This window comes from Coccidioides posadasii, chromosome 1 (assembly GCF_018416015.2).
Source record: "Coccidioides posadasii str. Silveira chromosome 1, complete sequence".
NCBI classification, from domain to species: Eukaryota; Fungi; Ascomycota; class Eurotiomycetes; order Onygenales; family Onygenaceae; genus Coccidioides; species Coccidioides posadasii.
The window spans coordinates 2226802-2242690 of NC_089407.1; the positions used below are offsets into that span (position 1 = coordinate 2226802).

Sequence of the window (15889 nt, forward strand, 5' to 3'; positions counted from 1 at the left end):
CCCCTTCCTCAATTTCCTTTTTTTTTTTTCTTGAAAGGCTCACCCAAGTTATAATAGTTAATAGTAAGTTGTTATTTGCATTTATACTGGACTGTGGGAGGAACCACCTCATTATTACAAAGTTCAGGCCCATCCAAACCCATGGTATAATATGAAGTCCCATTTCAAAATATGTTGCACGGCGTTTAAAGGATAAAACACGGTTCTGGTATCTCATAAGCCATTCGTGATTAAAAAAGAATTAATAAGAAAGAATAAAGAATAACACCAGCCAAATTTCGCCAGTGAGGGTGAAAAGAAAACAAAGCATGCTACGCTCGTCTCGCCAACTTCCCATACAAGACAACAAGTGGCATTAGGTGGTAAGTGTACCTATTCTTTTTATTTTTTATTTTTTTTATTTTTTTGTATTATTGTTGTCATTTTTTCTCTCTTCGCTTTGGGTCCGATTACATGGCGAGAAGAGCGATGAGACCAAGAGCTCCAGCGACGCCAGGTGCAGCAGTTGTCATGACGCGACCCGCAGCTCCTTCAGCTGGCGTGGTTTGGCCTGGGGGAATTTCAGTCTCAGTAGGGCTCTCGGTGGTCGTTTCAGCGACCGAGCCAGAAGTGGGTGTGCCGGTGAGGCCGGACGTGGGACTGGCCGTGCCGTTGGAGTCGCTGACTTGTGTGTAGAGAGTGGTAGAGCCGACGGTGGTTTCAATAACCTCAGTGCCGGAAGTCACGGTGGAGACGATGGCAGAGGTAGTGTAGGCGGATGACTCCCCACCAGGGACAATGCCAGTCTAGTTAAGCTGTCAGCTCGGACATGTTTACGAATCTGGAACTGCATGGGACTTACAGTCTGGGTAGCAGATGGAGAGCCGCTGGTTTGAGTAGAATCAGTGCCATGGGTGCCAGTAGGAGTACTAGAGGCAGTCTCTGATGGAGTGGAATCGGGGCCATCAGTGCCAGTAGGAGTGCCAGTAGGAGTGCTAGTAGGAGTGCCAGTTGCAGTATCTGACGCAGTACCGGACGCAGACACTGAAGAAGAGTAGGTGTTAGAGTGCCGCGTTTTGCATGAGAGAAGGTATGCACCCACTGGAGCCGCCTTCGGAGGCACAAATCGCTTGGCCAACAGCAATGATTTTTGGAAGGTCCTCGCCCCCGCAAGCCTGCAGGGTACAGTCACGAAGACCAAAGGCAAAGTTCTGCTTGCTGCAGAGACACGCCTTGTCAGTGCTGTCGCAGCCGAGTTCGGAAGCTTTGTTCAACATATTGTTGATGCACATGCGCTATGACAATGGGGTCAGCATCGGCACCTCGGGTTAATGCACACGGCGCAGTGAACGGTGAGCTCTTACTCCGCATTCAGAAATGTCATCCAGGTTCTGGGCTGCACCAAACGCGGCACAGAGCGCGATGGAAAGAAGCGCGGTGGCCTTCATGCTGAATTTTATCAGGCTGGATTCTAGAGGGCTATGACCGGATATTCTGTAGGTTCAGTGACAGGAGAAAGGGAAAAGCTGAAGTTAACGGAGATGCAAGGTCTGTTCACCAGAAGATATTGGAGTGGAAGGAAGCAAATGATAAACAAGAGAAGAGGAAGGGAGAAAGACAAGAGGAAAAAGGGAGAAAAAAAAAAAAAGAGAGAGAGAGAGGAGCGTCAAAGAGGGAGGGAGGTCACACATATGGCATTGTGTAATTCCGCTAGCCCAGTTGCCATGGGGGAAAAGTTCTATCTAGTCAAGGTTGTGCCCGTGTGCTGTACAACATCGGTGTATGGAGGCACCCAGTGACAGCTCACCGAGCAAACAGCAATCATCAATTAGCTTTCAGAGGCTGATCCACTTGGTCAGTTTTCTACTTTGTGGCGAGAATGAATTGGGTATATGAGGTTGATCCCAGGCGCATGTCTTTTTTACCCTCGGTCCAAATGAGGCAAGCAAATAGACACAGAAATGGTTCACTATTTACTCAGACCTTCACAAAGATGGAGCTCTGTTTGCAGGTTTTCCATAAGTTATGTGAGGGGGCTAGACAAGTTCGACACCAGAAAAGACTGCTTGAGCAAAGATGCAGGTTGAAGCTGGGTAGGCACAGACAGCTCAACTGATCTGTGGGCTTAAAGAGTGGATGTCGATCGGATGCAGCTCCACCAGCAGTCATTGGCCAGCATGCAGTCCACTTCTAAACTCTTCCAAATTTTTTCCTCCCTTTCTTTCTTTTTTGCCTCCTCCTCGCACTTCGATAGGATTATCATCGAAAGGCGCCATGGGCAGATTACGGGGTATCATTCGGGCAGTCCCGGGATCCAGCAAGACATAGAGCCCCATTCCTGTTCGCTTCATCCAAGCAGGAATTGAGAGGCGTACTCTGGAGACGGTCCGTACAGGAGACCTACAAAGAAACGAGCTTTTGCCACGGTGGTGGAGCGTGAGAGACTGCTGCCATGGAACTGTTAATAAGCATGAACATGACATGAGATCATCAGCCAGGTTTTCCAAGGGACTCTCTCCAAGAGGAATGACGAACATACGAGAAGGCCCCCCTGTTGTCGCGATCAGCACGAGCCGCCGACCTCTGCTGCTCGACGCGTGAAATGAGAGCAGAGGGAAACAAAAAAGCAAAAAACAACTTCCGGCGGCAGGGTGAGATCATCGCGCGGGGGCTGGCTGGGGTGGGCAGCGCTAGGCCGAGCTTGGGTAGGGTATATTGCCACAGTATCTACCCAGCCACGAAGAATATCACAGCCACATGGCAGAATAGTGTTTCACCGCCCTCAAAAGCCACAGCGGATCATCTGAAATTCCGTCAATCGGATCAACGTTGTTCCCCACTCAACCTCTTTGGAAGCCCTTCTGATGGAGGACTTGTATGCTTGTCATTCACTAAGCTACCTAAAGGGGAATCTCGGCTAATCTATGTGGGTCACATGAGCGAGGTGCTGGTTGGATTACCTAACACCTTCAGAGCACCTATGAACAGGCTAAACGTCAGGTTCATGCGAGCGAAATTCCCCCCTCCTCACGCCTTTCGTAGGCGAGGAGACAGAATTGACTGATCTTGAGCAATGTCAGATTGGAAACTATCGACGCCGCGTCTACCCGTGTGGCTTCAGGCTACTAGACTGAATCCGGGGTTTGCTTCGGCCGTAGCGGGACCCGAAAGCCAAACCACCTTCTTTTTCGTCCCCAGCATACTGAGGAAAATCATGGAGAGACCCATTTCTACTGTTTTATGCATCCTTAGTGAGCGTCCCTCTGATTCTGCACTTATAATGGAAGCTCCGTGAAGCCATTATTTCCCGAGCTTTGCTCTTAGCGCGGGGTATCAAGATGGCATAGGTCGTGCGCAGTGCGGAGTCATTCTTCCGTCTCCCTCCATTTTATATATTTCCATCTGCTGCCCCTTTCCCTTCCGGAAAAGTAGAGCACATACATATTGATTCTCTCCATTGCCCTTTCCCGTTGCCCTTCAGCATGGTCCGCAGTCGACCCACCCGTCTCGCCCACATCGCCCCGATTGGGGTCGATCGCATGGGAGACATCGCAGATCTATCGGGCAAGGATTTTCTCCGCCTAGAGAATCTCGACGTGGATATACCCCCTGACCCAGAGGCCATTGCATGCACGAAGTCATCTGCCGACCAAGACCAGAATAACAGCTACCTGCCCTTTATCGGACAGCGTCATTTGCGCGAAATTGCTGCGCGCCACGTCTCGTCGATATCCGGCGTGCAGTACTCCGGGGAGGAAAACTGCATCATCTCCTCCGGGGGACTATCCGGCATCTTGAACGTCCTTCTTGCTACCGTTGAAGTTGGCGATGAGGTCATCGTCACTGACCCAACTTACGCTGGTCTCATCAACCGTGTCCGTCTCGCATGTGTGTCCCCAAGTTTGTCCCCTTCAAGTTCACCCCGGGGAACGAATGGACATTGGACAGGGAGGCATTGAGGGAAGCCGTCCAGGGAAAAGAGAGCAAGGTCCGAGCAATGCTTCTGATGTCCCCATCGATGCCATCTGGAGGCTATTTCAATGCCGAAGAGTGGGACCTCATATCCAAACTCTGTGTAGAGGCAGATCTCCTTCTCATCCTTGACACTGCCATGGAGCGGCTCCTGTTTGATAAGAGACCGCTTATCCACCCTGCTGGGCTACCAGGCATGGCTAATCGCACAATTATCGTCGGCGCCGCCTCCAAGGAACTTCGCATGATCGGCTGGCGGGCAGGGTGGATTGTTGCGCCCAAGGAATACATACCTGATCTCATCGCCGTCTCGCTCGCGAACGTAGTCGTTCCCGTGGGAATTGCGCAGTCTGCGGCCGCCGTTGCCCTCGAGAGATCATGGACTACCATGCAGCCTTACGTGGACGAGCTGCAAGCCCGCCGGGATTTGATCTTAGAGGAGCTACACGGCCTGCCTGTGGGCGTACCTGCAGGAGGATGGTCACTTCTTCTACGAGTATCAGACTACGGAATTGACGGAGAAACGGCGTCCAAAAGGCTGCTGGAGGAAGGCGTATGTGCGACGGGCATGGCAGGCTGGGGAAACGAACACGGGAAAGAAAATACGTACGCTTTGTTTTTTCAAATGAGCCATGTGAGAGATTAGTGGGTTTAGGAAGCAAAGTGAGGGCCGCTCTGAGGATATGAGACTCCATTTCACGTAACGAGGAGGCTACGTATCATTGCATGCTTCAATGACCCCAAACCTCCCTTCACGCATACGGATGCAAGTCTTCCCTTAAATCCTTACGCCTGAGGGGGACCGAAGGATCACATTGGCACCCGCTACTGCACCTCGTAGCCGGTCGATCGATAACCATAAGACGGCGTTCGGCCTCCCGGTTGATCGGAAAACCCCGCCCCCCAGCAATGCAAATCGCTAGTGGCAGTCCCCCGGATAACATATCTGATAATAAACTATGATAGCCTTTCACTGAGCCCATAGAGTTTGTTATACAAACCCTTCAAAACACTTAAGTCAGCGACCCTCACACATCCGCAGTAGGCATTCAGTGTATCCGTTGAAATGTCACCTATCCATAACGGGTTGCTTTATTGGTGAGCAGATCTCCATAAGGTGGAAGTGGCCGCGCTCCTTTTTAAACAAAACAGAAACATAGATACCATTACCTAGGTGAATAAGAACATTTATGAAACTGGGAATGGAACCACCCGTTCTGGGAGCCCTACCTGTCTATGAAGTACAGTCATAAATCCAGTAACTGTTTGGTTTGCCGTGAACAAGAGCGCTCTTTGAGACTTCAAGCCTCACTGTGTGATTTTTCCTCTTGGTTCGGGCGCTAGTTCCACCGTCACTCAAACGCTGCGGCAGCTCAGCATTTGAGCTCACAGCAGAGATGATGACTTCTGCGTTTCTTTCTGATGTCGCTAAAGACTAATCACCATGTTTCCAAGGCAAACAATGATGGCTTCCATTCTGCCTCAACCCCACCAGGGCTACTAGAATTACTCGCTGTAGAGCCGCGAACAGCAGCAGCGCTATCCGCCGTGGATGACCCGGTGGAAGGACGGATGGCAGCGTTGGCCAAAAGAACTGCCAAGTGTGCTGGTTAGGTTACAGCAAAATGCCAAAAAGTTAGGCGACAGTTCAATATTTGCTGGAGGAAAACTCACTCTCTTGGGAATGGACACATCCGTACAGTTCTTGCTGATACGAGTGTAGGTCGCAGGCTCGGAGCGTATTCTCGCTTCCACATTGCCCGGGTATGTTTCTTCGCTGACCTTATAAGGCAAAGGCACCGTGAAAGCGAGCTCGACAGTCCATCCAGCCTTGGTGATATTTACGGGAATGCACATGTTGAAGCTTCCACGTAGCTACACTAATTTGTTCGCTTACACCTCTTGAGGAACACTTCTGCCACGACCGGTGTCATTAGCCTGGAGTGAGACACTATTAAGGCATTATTTAAATTTTTCTCTTCCTAGATCTCGTAGCTCGGTATAGAGATCCGCTCTTTTCGTAGCATATTGCAATTCGGTCCTCATACCCCCCTCACGTAACTCTGCACTTGATAGCTGTTGAGCAGGGCCTTCCAGGGTTTCGCAGTTCCAGTATTTTCCAGTTCCGTCGAATAGTTGCTTTTGGCATTTATGGTCATTAGCTATAGAAGGCATCCCGAAGGGCTGATTCCCGGAAGCATTCTCCATTTGTAAATAATACCATGAGGGGATGAAAGAGACGTCGTCTGTCGGTCAGGGAAGCTTTTGAGTTTGCTCGCGGGACGATCCTTGGCATCTTTTCGATAATAGTAAGTAATTGGTTAAAGCTCCAGGCCATTCCAAGCATGCGGGCATCAAGCATTGAGAAACGTCAAGTGAGCATACTCAAAAGCCATGGATACCGCCCTTCTCACGCCCCTATCTACCATCGAGCAGCGCCTCAACGCCCTCATATCCTCAATAACTTCGTCTCCAACCGCTGCAGGTGCACTCGCGGCGACCCTCGCCCTTCTCGAAGCAGACGACAGCCTGACCTCTGCACTAGAAACGCTGCGAACGCATCAAGCGAATTATGCCAAAATACTCCAGTTGCGCGCTGAGGCGAAGAGCCTGGAAGAGAGAGTGCGCGACATAGTCCGTGAAGTCGGCAAGATGGGCGATGACATCTCGGCACTGGCCGGCGACGACGACAAGGAAAGTGAGAAGGACGACGAGCCCGTTACCGGCCCACGCAAAGACGGAGAAGACACCACGATGGGCGGGACAGCTACAAATGCCGAGCAAGAATCGCTGCGACGACGCAAGAACGAGATTGACTACAAACTCCTCCTCGATTTCGCCCGCCGGATCAGCAAATATAACACTCAAGCCGCGTCCGCGGCAACATCAGGCGCGATTCCTACGAAACGCTCTCTGCAGAATGTGCAGGAACAAGGTCGAGAGCAAGAGCAAAGTCTGCAAAAAGGGACAGATGCCAGCGGCATGGCAGAGATCACTAAACAGTCTACGATTCAGTTGGATGCTTCGGCAGAGTCTATCCGCCAAGCTTGGCTCTTACCGTACCCGAATGATGATAAGATACGTATGGGAGTGATGGGAAAACTGCAAGCTGCTGTTGCAGCCAGCGGTGGACGCGATGATCGGGATATAGAGAGGGAGGTGGAGAAAATAATGCTTGCGGTGGAAGGTGGCACTGAGCAGACGGAGCAGACGTCCATAGAAAAGGAGAATGCAGGGGGGGGTTCCGGCCAAGCAGTCCAGACGAGTGGACAGACTGCTGCTGGAGGAATTGGTGCCGCATCTATCGGAAGCGTTGCTAAGCCGCCAGCAGCTCCGAAGGCGAAACTGGATTTGGATTTGTATGACCCGGATGAAGATGAAGGTTAAAAGTATGAGAGCTTTTGATTTCAATGGATCTCTATCATAGATTTCAGATGACTTGATGCAAAGTCTAAAAAGTGCAACAAAGCAATAATCTATTCCCCAAAAGGTATACCAATCAAATCTAGTTCTGTCGCGAAGTAGTAAGAGGCTGGGTCTAATTACTCATGGACAAAGACAGATGACGATGCAGTAAGCAGACCAATATAGAAAATTTCCAAAAAACAACAGACAGATATCAATGACACAGAATCCACCCAAAGACACATCCAGAACTGATCAGAGCCATTAAATCATAGTCGATCATTTTTACAAATTATGCACAGATGAATTGGCAGTAAGCTTGCGCAGCTTCTTACCCCAGAAATAGAACGGGATAGCACATGCACACCAGAAAATCATGAGGCTCATGTTGAGCATGATGGCGGGAATGAAGCCATTCCTCTCGGTCCACGGAGTGAGAAACTTGCCAACTCCATAACCCCACAAATTCTTATTCACAGTGATGGTGACAAAGATGCTGCCAGCAACAGGTTTGTAGCTGTCAATGGCGTAGGTACTGATAATGGCGGGAATGGCAGCGACTTGGATACCTGCCCCTGTGTACCCAATGATGACGATTGCCTAGAGAACTAAACATCAGCTATAAACGCAATGTGAAGAAGGAAAGAAGAACATACCTTCCAGTCCCATTTATATTGATATCCCAGGGCCACCACCAGGTTGCAAACAAGGACGACAACCACATATGGGATCATGGCAGGCAGTCTCATCTCTGGCTCTCGGATACCCCGATTCTTCCTGGTCGCACGCATAGAAACCCAGTCGGATAAGGGACCGTTCGTAAATAGTCCGATCAAAGCCCCAATCAAAATTGCCCAGTTGGTAAACCCAACAGCCTGCGCAGAAAAGTTGTATGGCGGTGCCGCGAAGTTTTGACTTTGGGTCAGGTTGACAGTGAGGAATACCGAGGCAGACCAGGAGACAATGAAGGCCGCAAGTTGAACAATGGGAAAAGCATGCAGTTTCCACGGGACCCAGAAATCAACAAGCATACTCTTGAAGGGGCTCTCGTTTTTCTGCCAGAGCTTAAACTGCTGCTTTGAAGGGGAGCCTGTCGCCAAGTAGAGATCTTCTTGGGTCTCAACTCGACGGGCCTCTCCCTTTTCTATTTCCTCCTCGGAGGCTGCCTCAACAAGGGTAGCAGAAGGTTCTTGGGTTTGTTTCTCTGAGACTCCAATGCTACCCGAAGACTTGGTATCGACCACTCCTTCGTCGGGTTGAGCCCGATGCCATTTGGTCTCGGGGAATAAGAAGATCAAAGCCACATTCACTGCGCCGAGGAGAGCAACGTTTAGCCACCAGAAATGTCTCCAATGAAGGTAATCAGTCATAGGTCCTGCAATGATAGGACCAATCTATACGGCAGTCAGCATCCGATTGGTAGTTGAAAACCACACGAGGGGCACCTTACCATCAAAGCTCCAAAGTAAGTCGTAAAGTAAAGAGTGTTGTATGCTCCGCGCTCGTGCAAAAACATCACATCAGCAATGATTTGAGGTTGAGCCGTCTGTAGACTGCTGTCAGCGGCAGCGGATTTGGAAAGTTGGGGACAGCTTTGCGCAATCTCACCTCCGCCGGCCCAGCTCCAAAGCCATTGAGGACACAGGCTCCCATAAAGCTTCCATATGATGTCGCGACACCACGCCAGATATTAGAAATCAAGCATATCAATGTGGAAAAGAGAAGTACGGGGCGACGACCGAATGTAGTCATAATTGGCACCCTATATCATGATTATAAACAAACAAGATCGGCCAGCAGTTTGGGAAAACAAGCTGACCAGAAGAAATTACTAAAGCCGAGGACTAAGATGCAAACGCCCGTAAATTGAACGGCCCCTGACAGGTCGCAGTGGAATTCTTCCATTAACTTCGGAAACATAGGAGGCAGCGCCAAGGGGCCAACTGCCTGTGCGAAGGACATTATAGTCGTTAATGTCATGGTTGTCCCCTTCCAGAAAGGAGTCCAGTTCTAAAAGCGTGCAGAGTTAGTTTTTAGGTGAATAGGGGAATCGGTCCGAGTAGGCTGACGTACCAACGGATCATGAGGATCGTTTGAGGGCTGAGGCACTAGGACATTCTTCGAGGATTTCACAAAATGGTGAGTGCCAGTGTCGGTCATAATCTCAGTGCCAGGATATATCTTTGTTCCCAACTCATCTTCGAGCCTACAGCGGTGGTTAGAGAAAAGAAGATTTTAATCCTCCGCAAGCACTGACCTATGAAGAGTCTACAGTGAGACAATGTTAGCTTGCGGTTTCTTACAGCACGGACTCGCTCCATGATGGCGCAAGACTAACCTCTACCTCGTGGTTCATCTCCATTTTGACAATGTAGAGATCGAGGTCTCGCTATTTGATTTATTCCACTCTTTCTCTCCCAATGCCAGCAGTACCTCCGATGCGGATGGCAGATGAAGCTACTATACTTCTCGAGTGCTGCAAGGGACAATTGACCAAGGAGAGAATCTAGGACGGAAACGAAAGTCTAGCTTTCATTCTAGGCAAAAGCAGCAATCATATCCAGATATATGGTATGGGCAGATCACGGTTCTGTGGTCTTTATAATGTCGTTTTCTGGTTCCTAGCCAAGGCGCCCATAGAGACGAGATGAGCGGAATTAATCAGCCAAACTAGTGAGCATCCATCAGACGCTGCTTGTAAGTTGGGTATCTTCTTGGATGGAGCGCGAAGGTCCGGCGTAACTAGACAGTTCAAAAAGGAACTTTGACGATGGAATCAGGCCCGAGAGCCGTCACCAGCTTACCCCAGACTCGGTAGCGGGTACCGTCAAACTGTGCTCCACAACCCCCAGGCCAACCAGCAACCAGTGTTTCTGGTATTATCAAGCCCCAGCAGCGTGGAAGCTTTTTGTTCCCATTGACTCCACCTATCCATCAGGCCTGCCAGTCGGCCGAGAATGCCTCTGGTAGTCGACTAGGCCTTTAGACGGGTATTCTGTCAAAGGGCAAGGTGCGGACTGGCTTTGGGACGGATAATACTCGAATCCTGGTATCTTGCAAGGGAGATATCAATGAAGAGCCAGGAAAAGGCGAATGGAGGGGTTCTACTTTGATTGTATGCAAGGAACGCGCATAAAACTTGGTGATTATGCTGGCCCTGGCATGGTTGACTCCGTAACCATCGGGCCAAATAGCGGGACAAGCCTTTTGTCTGGTCCATATTGGTCAAGCGTCGGCCCATGTGGGACGGCACACAAACCAATGCCGCGCTTCACTGCCGACACCCTGAAGGACACTCTGGGCTGGAATTTCTCGTCAAAAAATTTTCCCCCTCTTTTGGCAATAGTCATTAATGTTCAGAGTTGAGTTGGTCATGGACGCTTCACGGCGAGCAGCTAGTTTCTGCTCACGCGGAATTGGACCTGCAGCGAAGGCCAGGCATGTTGTTTGCCCAGGGCTGATTGAGACCCGCGAACCAACTCGTGCACCGGACTCGGTTCACTACCAAGGACCCGAGGTTCCCAGGGTCTGAGATCTTTAAGCGAAGAAAATTGTCCGCGGGCGCAACCATTCCGACATGATCGTGGGGACTTTTCGCGAAGATTAGTCACTTATTTACTTCACGAATTAGCCAGGTGTATATATATATATATATATCTTGGGGAGAAAATCTCGACATCGTAGCTACAAATGTCCGACAAGGCGGGAGAGATGAGGCACAGTTAGTTAACTAGTGAACTAGTTAACTCAACACTCAGCCCTTGGAGACGCGTTGGCATCTTCAATCGGAAGAAATTCGCGTCTTTTACTACAGAAGAGAATTCATTCCAACGCTACCCTTGTGTACAATATCACTGGGAAGTTCTGCAGTCTCCGACCCGTTCTCATGCCGAGGTGTCCTGTTCGGCTGCTGGCCGTTCTCAATCAACATGAAGGCCCCTTTTTGGGAGCGACTGGCGGTTGGTGATCAGCGCCTGAGCGATCTCTTTCAACACGACGCGATTTTGATTCCTATTTTTTTTATTTTTATTTTTATTTTTTTTATTTTTTTATTTTTTATTTTTTCCTTTTTTGTTGGTAGACGCTGCGTTGCTCGATGAATGCTACTGAGCCAAAAGGCACTTCGGCCAGCTCAGAACCACGGAGCGTGTAGAGCGTTACCAGATGGCGATGTGGACAACCCGCCGGACCAGCCATAGGATCTCGAGTCGTCTTGTTCCCTGCACGGATGCATCTTCAAGGACAACACGCCTTGAGCCGGGAGCCAGCCACCTGGTGCTCTGCTCCTGCTGCGCGGGCTGAAGGGCTCCTGCAACGATGGATACGCTCCCAGGGCTGAGGGAAAGCGCATTCTCGCCGTGTCATCCGCTCGCTTCCCGCTGCTCTTCTCTCACAGATGCCTCTCTGCCTCGTCTTCACCACGTCCCATGGCTTTCGCGTTGCTCAGTTTTAGGATTGCATCTAGATACCCCCACCTCTGTATCCTATTGTTTACGGTGTGCTAATCACCTGCAGGTTGTGAATTAAATCACATCAGCAATGCCTTCTTCAAGGGCAAGACGGGAGCTGAAGGCTAGTGAACCTCGACCTCCAGGTCTGTTTCTTCCGCATTTTGGCCCCCCAGAGAGAGCACGAAGACACGGAACAAGACAGCTGGAGCAACGTGGATCGATCAGGGTTGGCAACGATGATGAGAGCAGTCTAGTCGACGAAGGCATTGGTGCAAAGCGAGCCGACGGTAGGGTTGAGATACAGGAGTCTGACTGCTATGAGAAACTGGGCTTTGGCTTCTCTACGATGAAGAAGTGGACGATCCTCTGCGTTATCTTTGTCGTGCAGATCTCGATGAACTTCAATACGAGCGTCTATGCCAACGCTATCACACCAATGTCCAAAGAGTTCTCGTTGCCTGAGAAGACCATCAGACTTGGACAGATGATATTTCTTGTCGCATACGCCTTTGGATGTGAACTGTGGGCACCGTGGAGCGAAGAACTTGGGAGATGGCCCATCATGCAACTTAGTCTACTCCTTGTCAATATATGGCAGGTATTATGTGCGCTTGCGCCAAGCTTTCGTGTGATCTTCGCTGGCCGTCTTCTCGGCGGGTTATCATCCGCTGGGGGCTCCGTTACGCTGGGTATGATTGCAGATATGTGGGAAGCCGATGATCAACAGTTTGCCGTTGCCTTTATCGTTCTTTCCTCCGTTGCTGGCTCAGTTGTCGGCCCGATCGCGGGAGGTTTCATGGAGGTCCGCCTTCATTGGCGGTGGAACTTCTGGATTCAATTAGTCGCGGGCATCGCTGTACAGCTTTGTCATTTCCTGCTCGTTCCAGAGACCAGGGCCACCATACTCCTTGACAGGGAAGCCAAACGAATGCGCAGATTCGGTGTAGCAGACGTTTACGGTCCTGGCGAAATCCACGGCCGGGGGTGTACCTTCAAGGAACTGCGCGAAATTTGGATAAGGCCTTTTAGCATGTTTGTCCGGGAGCCCATCGTGCTGTGTCTTTCTCTTCTCAGCGGCTTTAGTGACGCACTCATATTTACCTTCCTGGAATCGTACCAGCCCGTGTTTTCTCAATGGGGTTTTGGGACCATTCAAGTTGGACTTGCATTTATCCCGTATGTTCTCCAAACACCGGGGGGTAGGAATCCTACCTCTAAATATTAAAGCTCACTTATTGACACGGGACTTAACAGGATTATTATCGGGTACGTTATCGGGTATCTTTCGTTTATTCCGGTTATTCTACATCATAAAAAGGACCTCGATCAGAAACCTTATCGAGCAAGACCTGAAAGACGACTCTGGTGGCTTCAAATTAGTGAGATTTCTTTCATATAGAGGCGTGCTTTTGCCGCGTATGTGGCTAATAGTGACTGTAGCTGCTCCGCTCGAGTGCCTGGGGTTATTTCTATTTGCCTGGTCAAGCTTTGGCCCCCCTTATTTCCATTGGATAAGCCCAATGTTCTTTTCTATGATGATTGCTATTGCCAACGTGAGTGTCCCTGTTCATGTCAATGGAGAGGTTTGATATTAATGATAAATTTATCGCTTTTTTGTAGTACTGCATATACATGGCTACGATTGATTATATGATCGCTAGCTACGGCCCGTATTCGGCATCAGCAACGGGTGGCAATGCCTTTGCTAGAGATCTACTTGCCGGCATCGCTGCCTTGTACTCTACGCCATGTGAGTTGAATTGCCCTTGAAAGTAAGGAAAACGTTTCGTGGGATTGTGCTCATGGAGGTGGCATCGTTGAAACACATAGTTTACAAAAATGGCCATCCATCCTACGAGCTGGTGTATCCATCCTTAATCCTCTCAGGCATCGCATTTCTGGTTACAATACCAATTTACGTATTCTATAAATACGGACCACAAATCCGCAAGTGGTCAAAGTTTGCGCAGACGGTTGCTACCGACAGGGACGAGATCCATAAGCGCCGCGCTAGGCGTGCGAATAGGAGTACTTCAGAAAAGACAGGAATGGAAGTTTGATCACCTTCTTTGAAAATGCTTTGCTTTGTTGGAAGTGATGGCAAGATTTGAAAGCCAGAGAGATGAGCAATAACTTTGTTGAGTGGAGCAAGAACGAGAGATCTTGATGAGCTTGCATATTCATTTTGGGGCAAGGTGATGTGTTTGTGGTATGGGAACGACCTGGTTACCCAGCGGCATTAATCATGGGCATATCCTGCGTTGCATTGTGTATGTTTTAGTGCTTGCATGGAGTAGCCTGATAAACGCGACGATGAACAAACAAACGCACATATTTGATCATCGGCCCTAAATTTAAAATAGGGGAAGTATCTGCTCTGTGGGTGAATATTGACCACGGTTTTCTTTTAGCTCCAATGTCAAGGAACTAGTCACTCCGACAGCATAGCATAATTTCGGATTATGGGACAGCTAACTAATCTACAGGATGGGTTGAAAATCTCCAACGGGCTAAAGTCGATCGGAGATTAGCCATATGCTGGTACCATGTGTCCGTCCGGTCCGTTCCTCCATTGATCCGTTTGAATTTTCTTTGGAACTTTACCTCCGCAGCGACAAAGCCGTCGCCCAATATTGGTTTAAAGAGATCTGCTTCGTCCGGGACGGGATCCGGAAGGGGTGGAGGGATTTCGTCGTACTGGTCTTCCTCGATGTTTGGCGTGTGGTCTGAAGATGAGCCGGGAGATAGCAGGGCTGGAAGGTTGGCCAGGGTAGGTGTAACGGCGGTCGCTATGGATGATGGTGACTCATTCTGTTGCTGTTGCCGTTGTTGTCGCTGCAGCTGGTGTTCGTATCTGCGTTCTTCGTAGGCAAGCATTTGGCGTTTCCATTCTAGGCGGTCGTTCCAGAATTTGGTGAGTTTGTCGGCGTTAGGGGTGATGAGCTGCGCGAGCCAGGCGGGAGAATTTGGTCTATTTAAGTTGCCCACATCGCGGCTGACCTCAATGTAGAAAGTCTTCCAGTCCCGCTTATTCACGTGAGTACGGGCAATCCAGTAGATGGAGGTCTTGCAGCCGGGGAATTGGCATTTTGCAGAGTCATTGCGCATGTCAGACAAGTAGTATTTGACGTCGATGGGGTGGGCGTCAGGTTTATATCCTTCTATGATGACGGGGTGATTCAATCTCATGTGCGGGCAAGAGGGAAGGTTAAAAGTGTTGAGGATAGAGGCAATCTTCTTACGGGGTGCTTGGGTAGATTTGGGGAGGGAGAGGATCTTGTAAGTCGTGTAGATGGCAAGGTCGGTTCCACCTCTGCGGCGCAAGGTGCCATCGTCGGTGAGCCAGCCGCGATCCGCAGAACGGTCTTTAAGGTCATTGAAGCTATACTGGGTATCTGGGCTGACCCAGAGGGATCTGGTTGCGTCTCTGCAAGTCCGGTCGTCCGTGCCTTTGTTGAGCTCTGCTAGAAGAAATTTATAACTTGAATGAGTGGTTTTGCATCCACTGCAACAAGCCACAGGAGTTTTGGGATTTGACGGAATGGAAAATCCGAGTCGTTCCAGGAGGTAGAGAAAAGAGTATTGTTCGTTGGGCGCAAGTTGGGGCCACTTTGGGACTTGGTCCGAGAGGATCTGATAAAAGCGTCTCGCTGTGAGGGAGAGAGCCAGCTTTGACTCTGGTGGGAGATAAGGGAAAATGTGCAAGAGTAGTTCTGGGGGGAGGGTCGGAAGGGAGGGCACTGGTGGTGGTGGTGGGATGCAGGGGTACATGATGCCAAAGGACCGCGTTTCAAATCTCAAAGGGGTCCAAGATCAGAGGAACTTGTGGACTCGTGAAGCTATCGAGATAAAGCTCACAGAGTCTTCGCAGTTGGTTGAGAATCAATTCACAATGTCTTTGATTTGAAGAAGGATGACAGCATATGTATCCGTTCAGGAACAAGCCACCATGCTCTCGTTTTGCTGATGATGCCAGGTCAGCCTGAACGACCAATAAAAGGCATCTCAATATATTAACTCTGGTGGCTCGTCATATCTTGGGATCAAGACGGGATGAGCCCCATCAGCGCCAGAGAGGCTCT

General features: G+C 49.8%; 7 protein-coding genes across 7 annotated transcripts; 3 read left to right on the forward strand and 4 right to left on the reverse strand.

Annotated features, from left to right (window-relative positions):
• Positions 1-43: 43 nt before the first annotated feature.
• D8B26_000615 (uncharacterized protein) lies at positions 44-1614 on the reverse strand. Its single transcript, XM_003070987.2, has 4 exons — positions 1344-1614; positions 1082-1274; positions 842-1023; positions 44-785 (listed from the first exon to the last, which is right to left on the reverse strand). Exons 1-4 carry the CDS (start codon positions 1425-1427, stop codon positions 450-452), a joined length of 795 nt encoding a protein of 264 aa, XP_003071033.1. The 5' UTR covers positions 1428-1614; the 3' UTR covers positions 44-449.
• Positions 1615-3865: 2251 nt separating this feature from the next.
• Positions 3866-4597, forward strand: D8B26_000616 (uncharacterized protein; the record flags this gene model as incomplete). The annotated part of the gene is made up of 1 exon (XM_066123288.1): positions 3866-4597. One exon carries the CDS (start codon positions 3866-3868, stop codon positions 4595-4597), a length of 732 nt encoding a protein of 243 aa, XP_065979362.1.
• Positions 4598-5390: 793 nt separating this feature from the next.
• D8B26_000617 (uncharacterized protein) lies at positions 5391-5808 on the reverse strand (the record flags this gene model as incomplete). Its single annotated transcript, XM_003070989.1, has 2 exons — positions 5391-5557; positions 5652-5808. 2 exons carry the CDS (start codon positions 5806-5808, stop codon positions 5391-5393), a joined length of 324 nt encoding a protein of 107 aa, XP_003071035.1.
• Positions 5809-6297: 489 nt separating this feature from the next.
• D8B26_000618 (uncharacterized protein) lies at positions 6298-7606 on the forward strand. Its single transcript, XM_066123289.1, has one exon. It carries the CDS (start codon positions 6346-6348, stop codon positions 7336-7338), a length of 993 nt encoding a protein of 330 aa, XP_065979363.1. The 5' UTR covers positions 6298-6345; the 3' UTR covers positions 7339-7606.
• A 35-nt stretch (positions 7607-7641) lies between these two features.
• D8B26_000619 (uncharacterized protein) lies at positions 7642-9776 on the reverse strand (the record flags this gene model as incomplete). Its single annotated transcript, XM_066123290.1, has 7 exons — positions 9695-9776; positions 9430-9624; positions 9176-9366; positions 8965-9118; positions 8807-8902; positions 8013-8750; positions 7642-7956 (listed from the first exon to the last, which is right to left on the reverse strand). Exons 2-7 carry the CDS (start codon positions 9514-9516, stop codon positions 7642-7644), a joined length of 1581 nt encoding a protein of 526 aa, XP_065979364.1. The 5' UTR covers positions 9517-9624; positions 9695-9776.
• A 2119-nt stretch (positions 9777-11895) lies between these two features.
• Positions 11896-13867, forward strand: D8B26_000620 (uncharacterized protein; the record flags this gene model as incomplete). The annotated part of the gene is made up of 5 exons (XM_003070992.2): positions 11896-12983; positions 13062-13186; positions 13248-13360; positions 13428-13557; positions 13638-13867. 5 exons carry the CDS (start codon positions 11896-11898, stop codon positions 13865-13867), a joined length of 1686 nt encoding a protein of 561 aa, XP_003071038.1.
• A 415-nt stretch (positions 13868-14282) lies between these two features.
• On the reverse strand, positions 14283-15578 carry D8B26_000621 (uncharacterized protein; the record flags this gene model as incomplete). The annotated part of the gene is made up of 1 exon (XM_003070993.2): positions 14283-15578. One exon carries the CDS (start codon positions 15576-15578, stop codon positions 14283-14285), a length of 1296 nt encoding a protein of 431 aa, XP_003071039.2.
• Positions 15579-15889: the final 311 nt, after the last annotated feature.

Coding starts and splice junctions, on each gene's coding strand:
- D8B26_000618 (XM_066123289.1), top strand. CDS start 6,346: ATGGATACCGCCCTTCTCACGCCCCTATCTACCATCGAGCAGCGCCTC.
- D8B26_000615 (XM_003070987.2), bottom strand. CDS start 1,427: ATGAAGGCCACCGCGCTTCTTTCCATCGCGCTCTGTGCCGCGTTTGGT. Junction 1,024..1,081: donor TGCCTCCGAAGGCGGCTCCA/GTGGGTGCATAC, acceptor ACTCTTCTTCAG/TGTCTGCGTCCGGTACTGCG. Junction 786..841: donor CTCCATCTGCTACCCAGACT/GTAAGTCCCATG, acceptor CAGCTTAACTAG/ACTGGCATTGTCCCTGGTGG.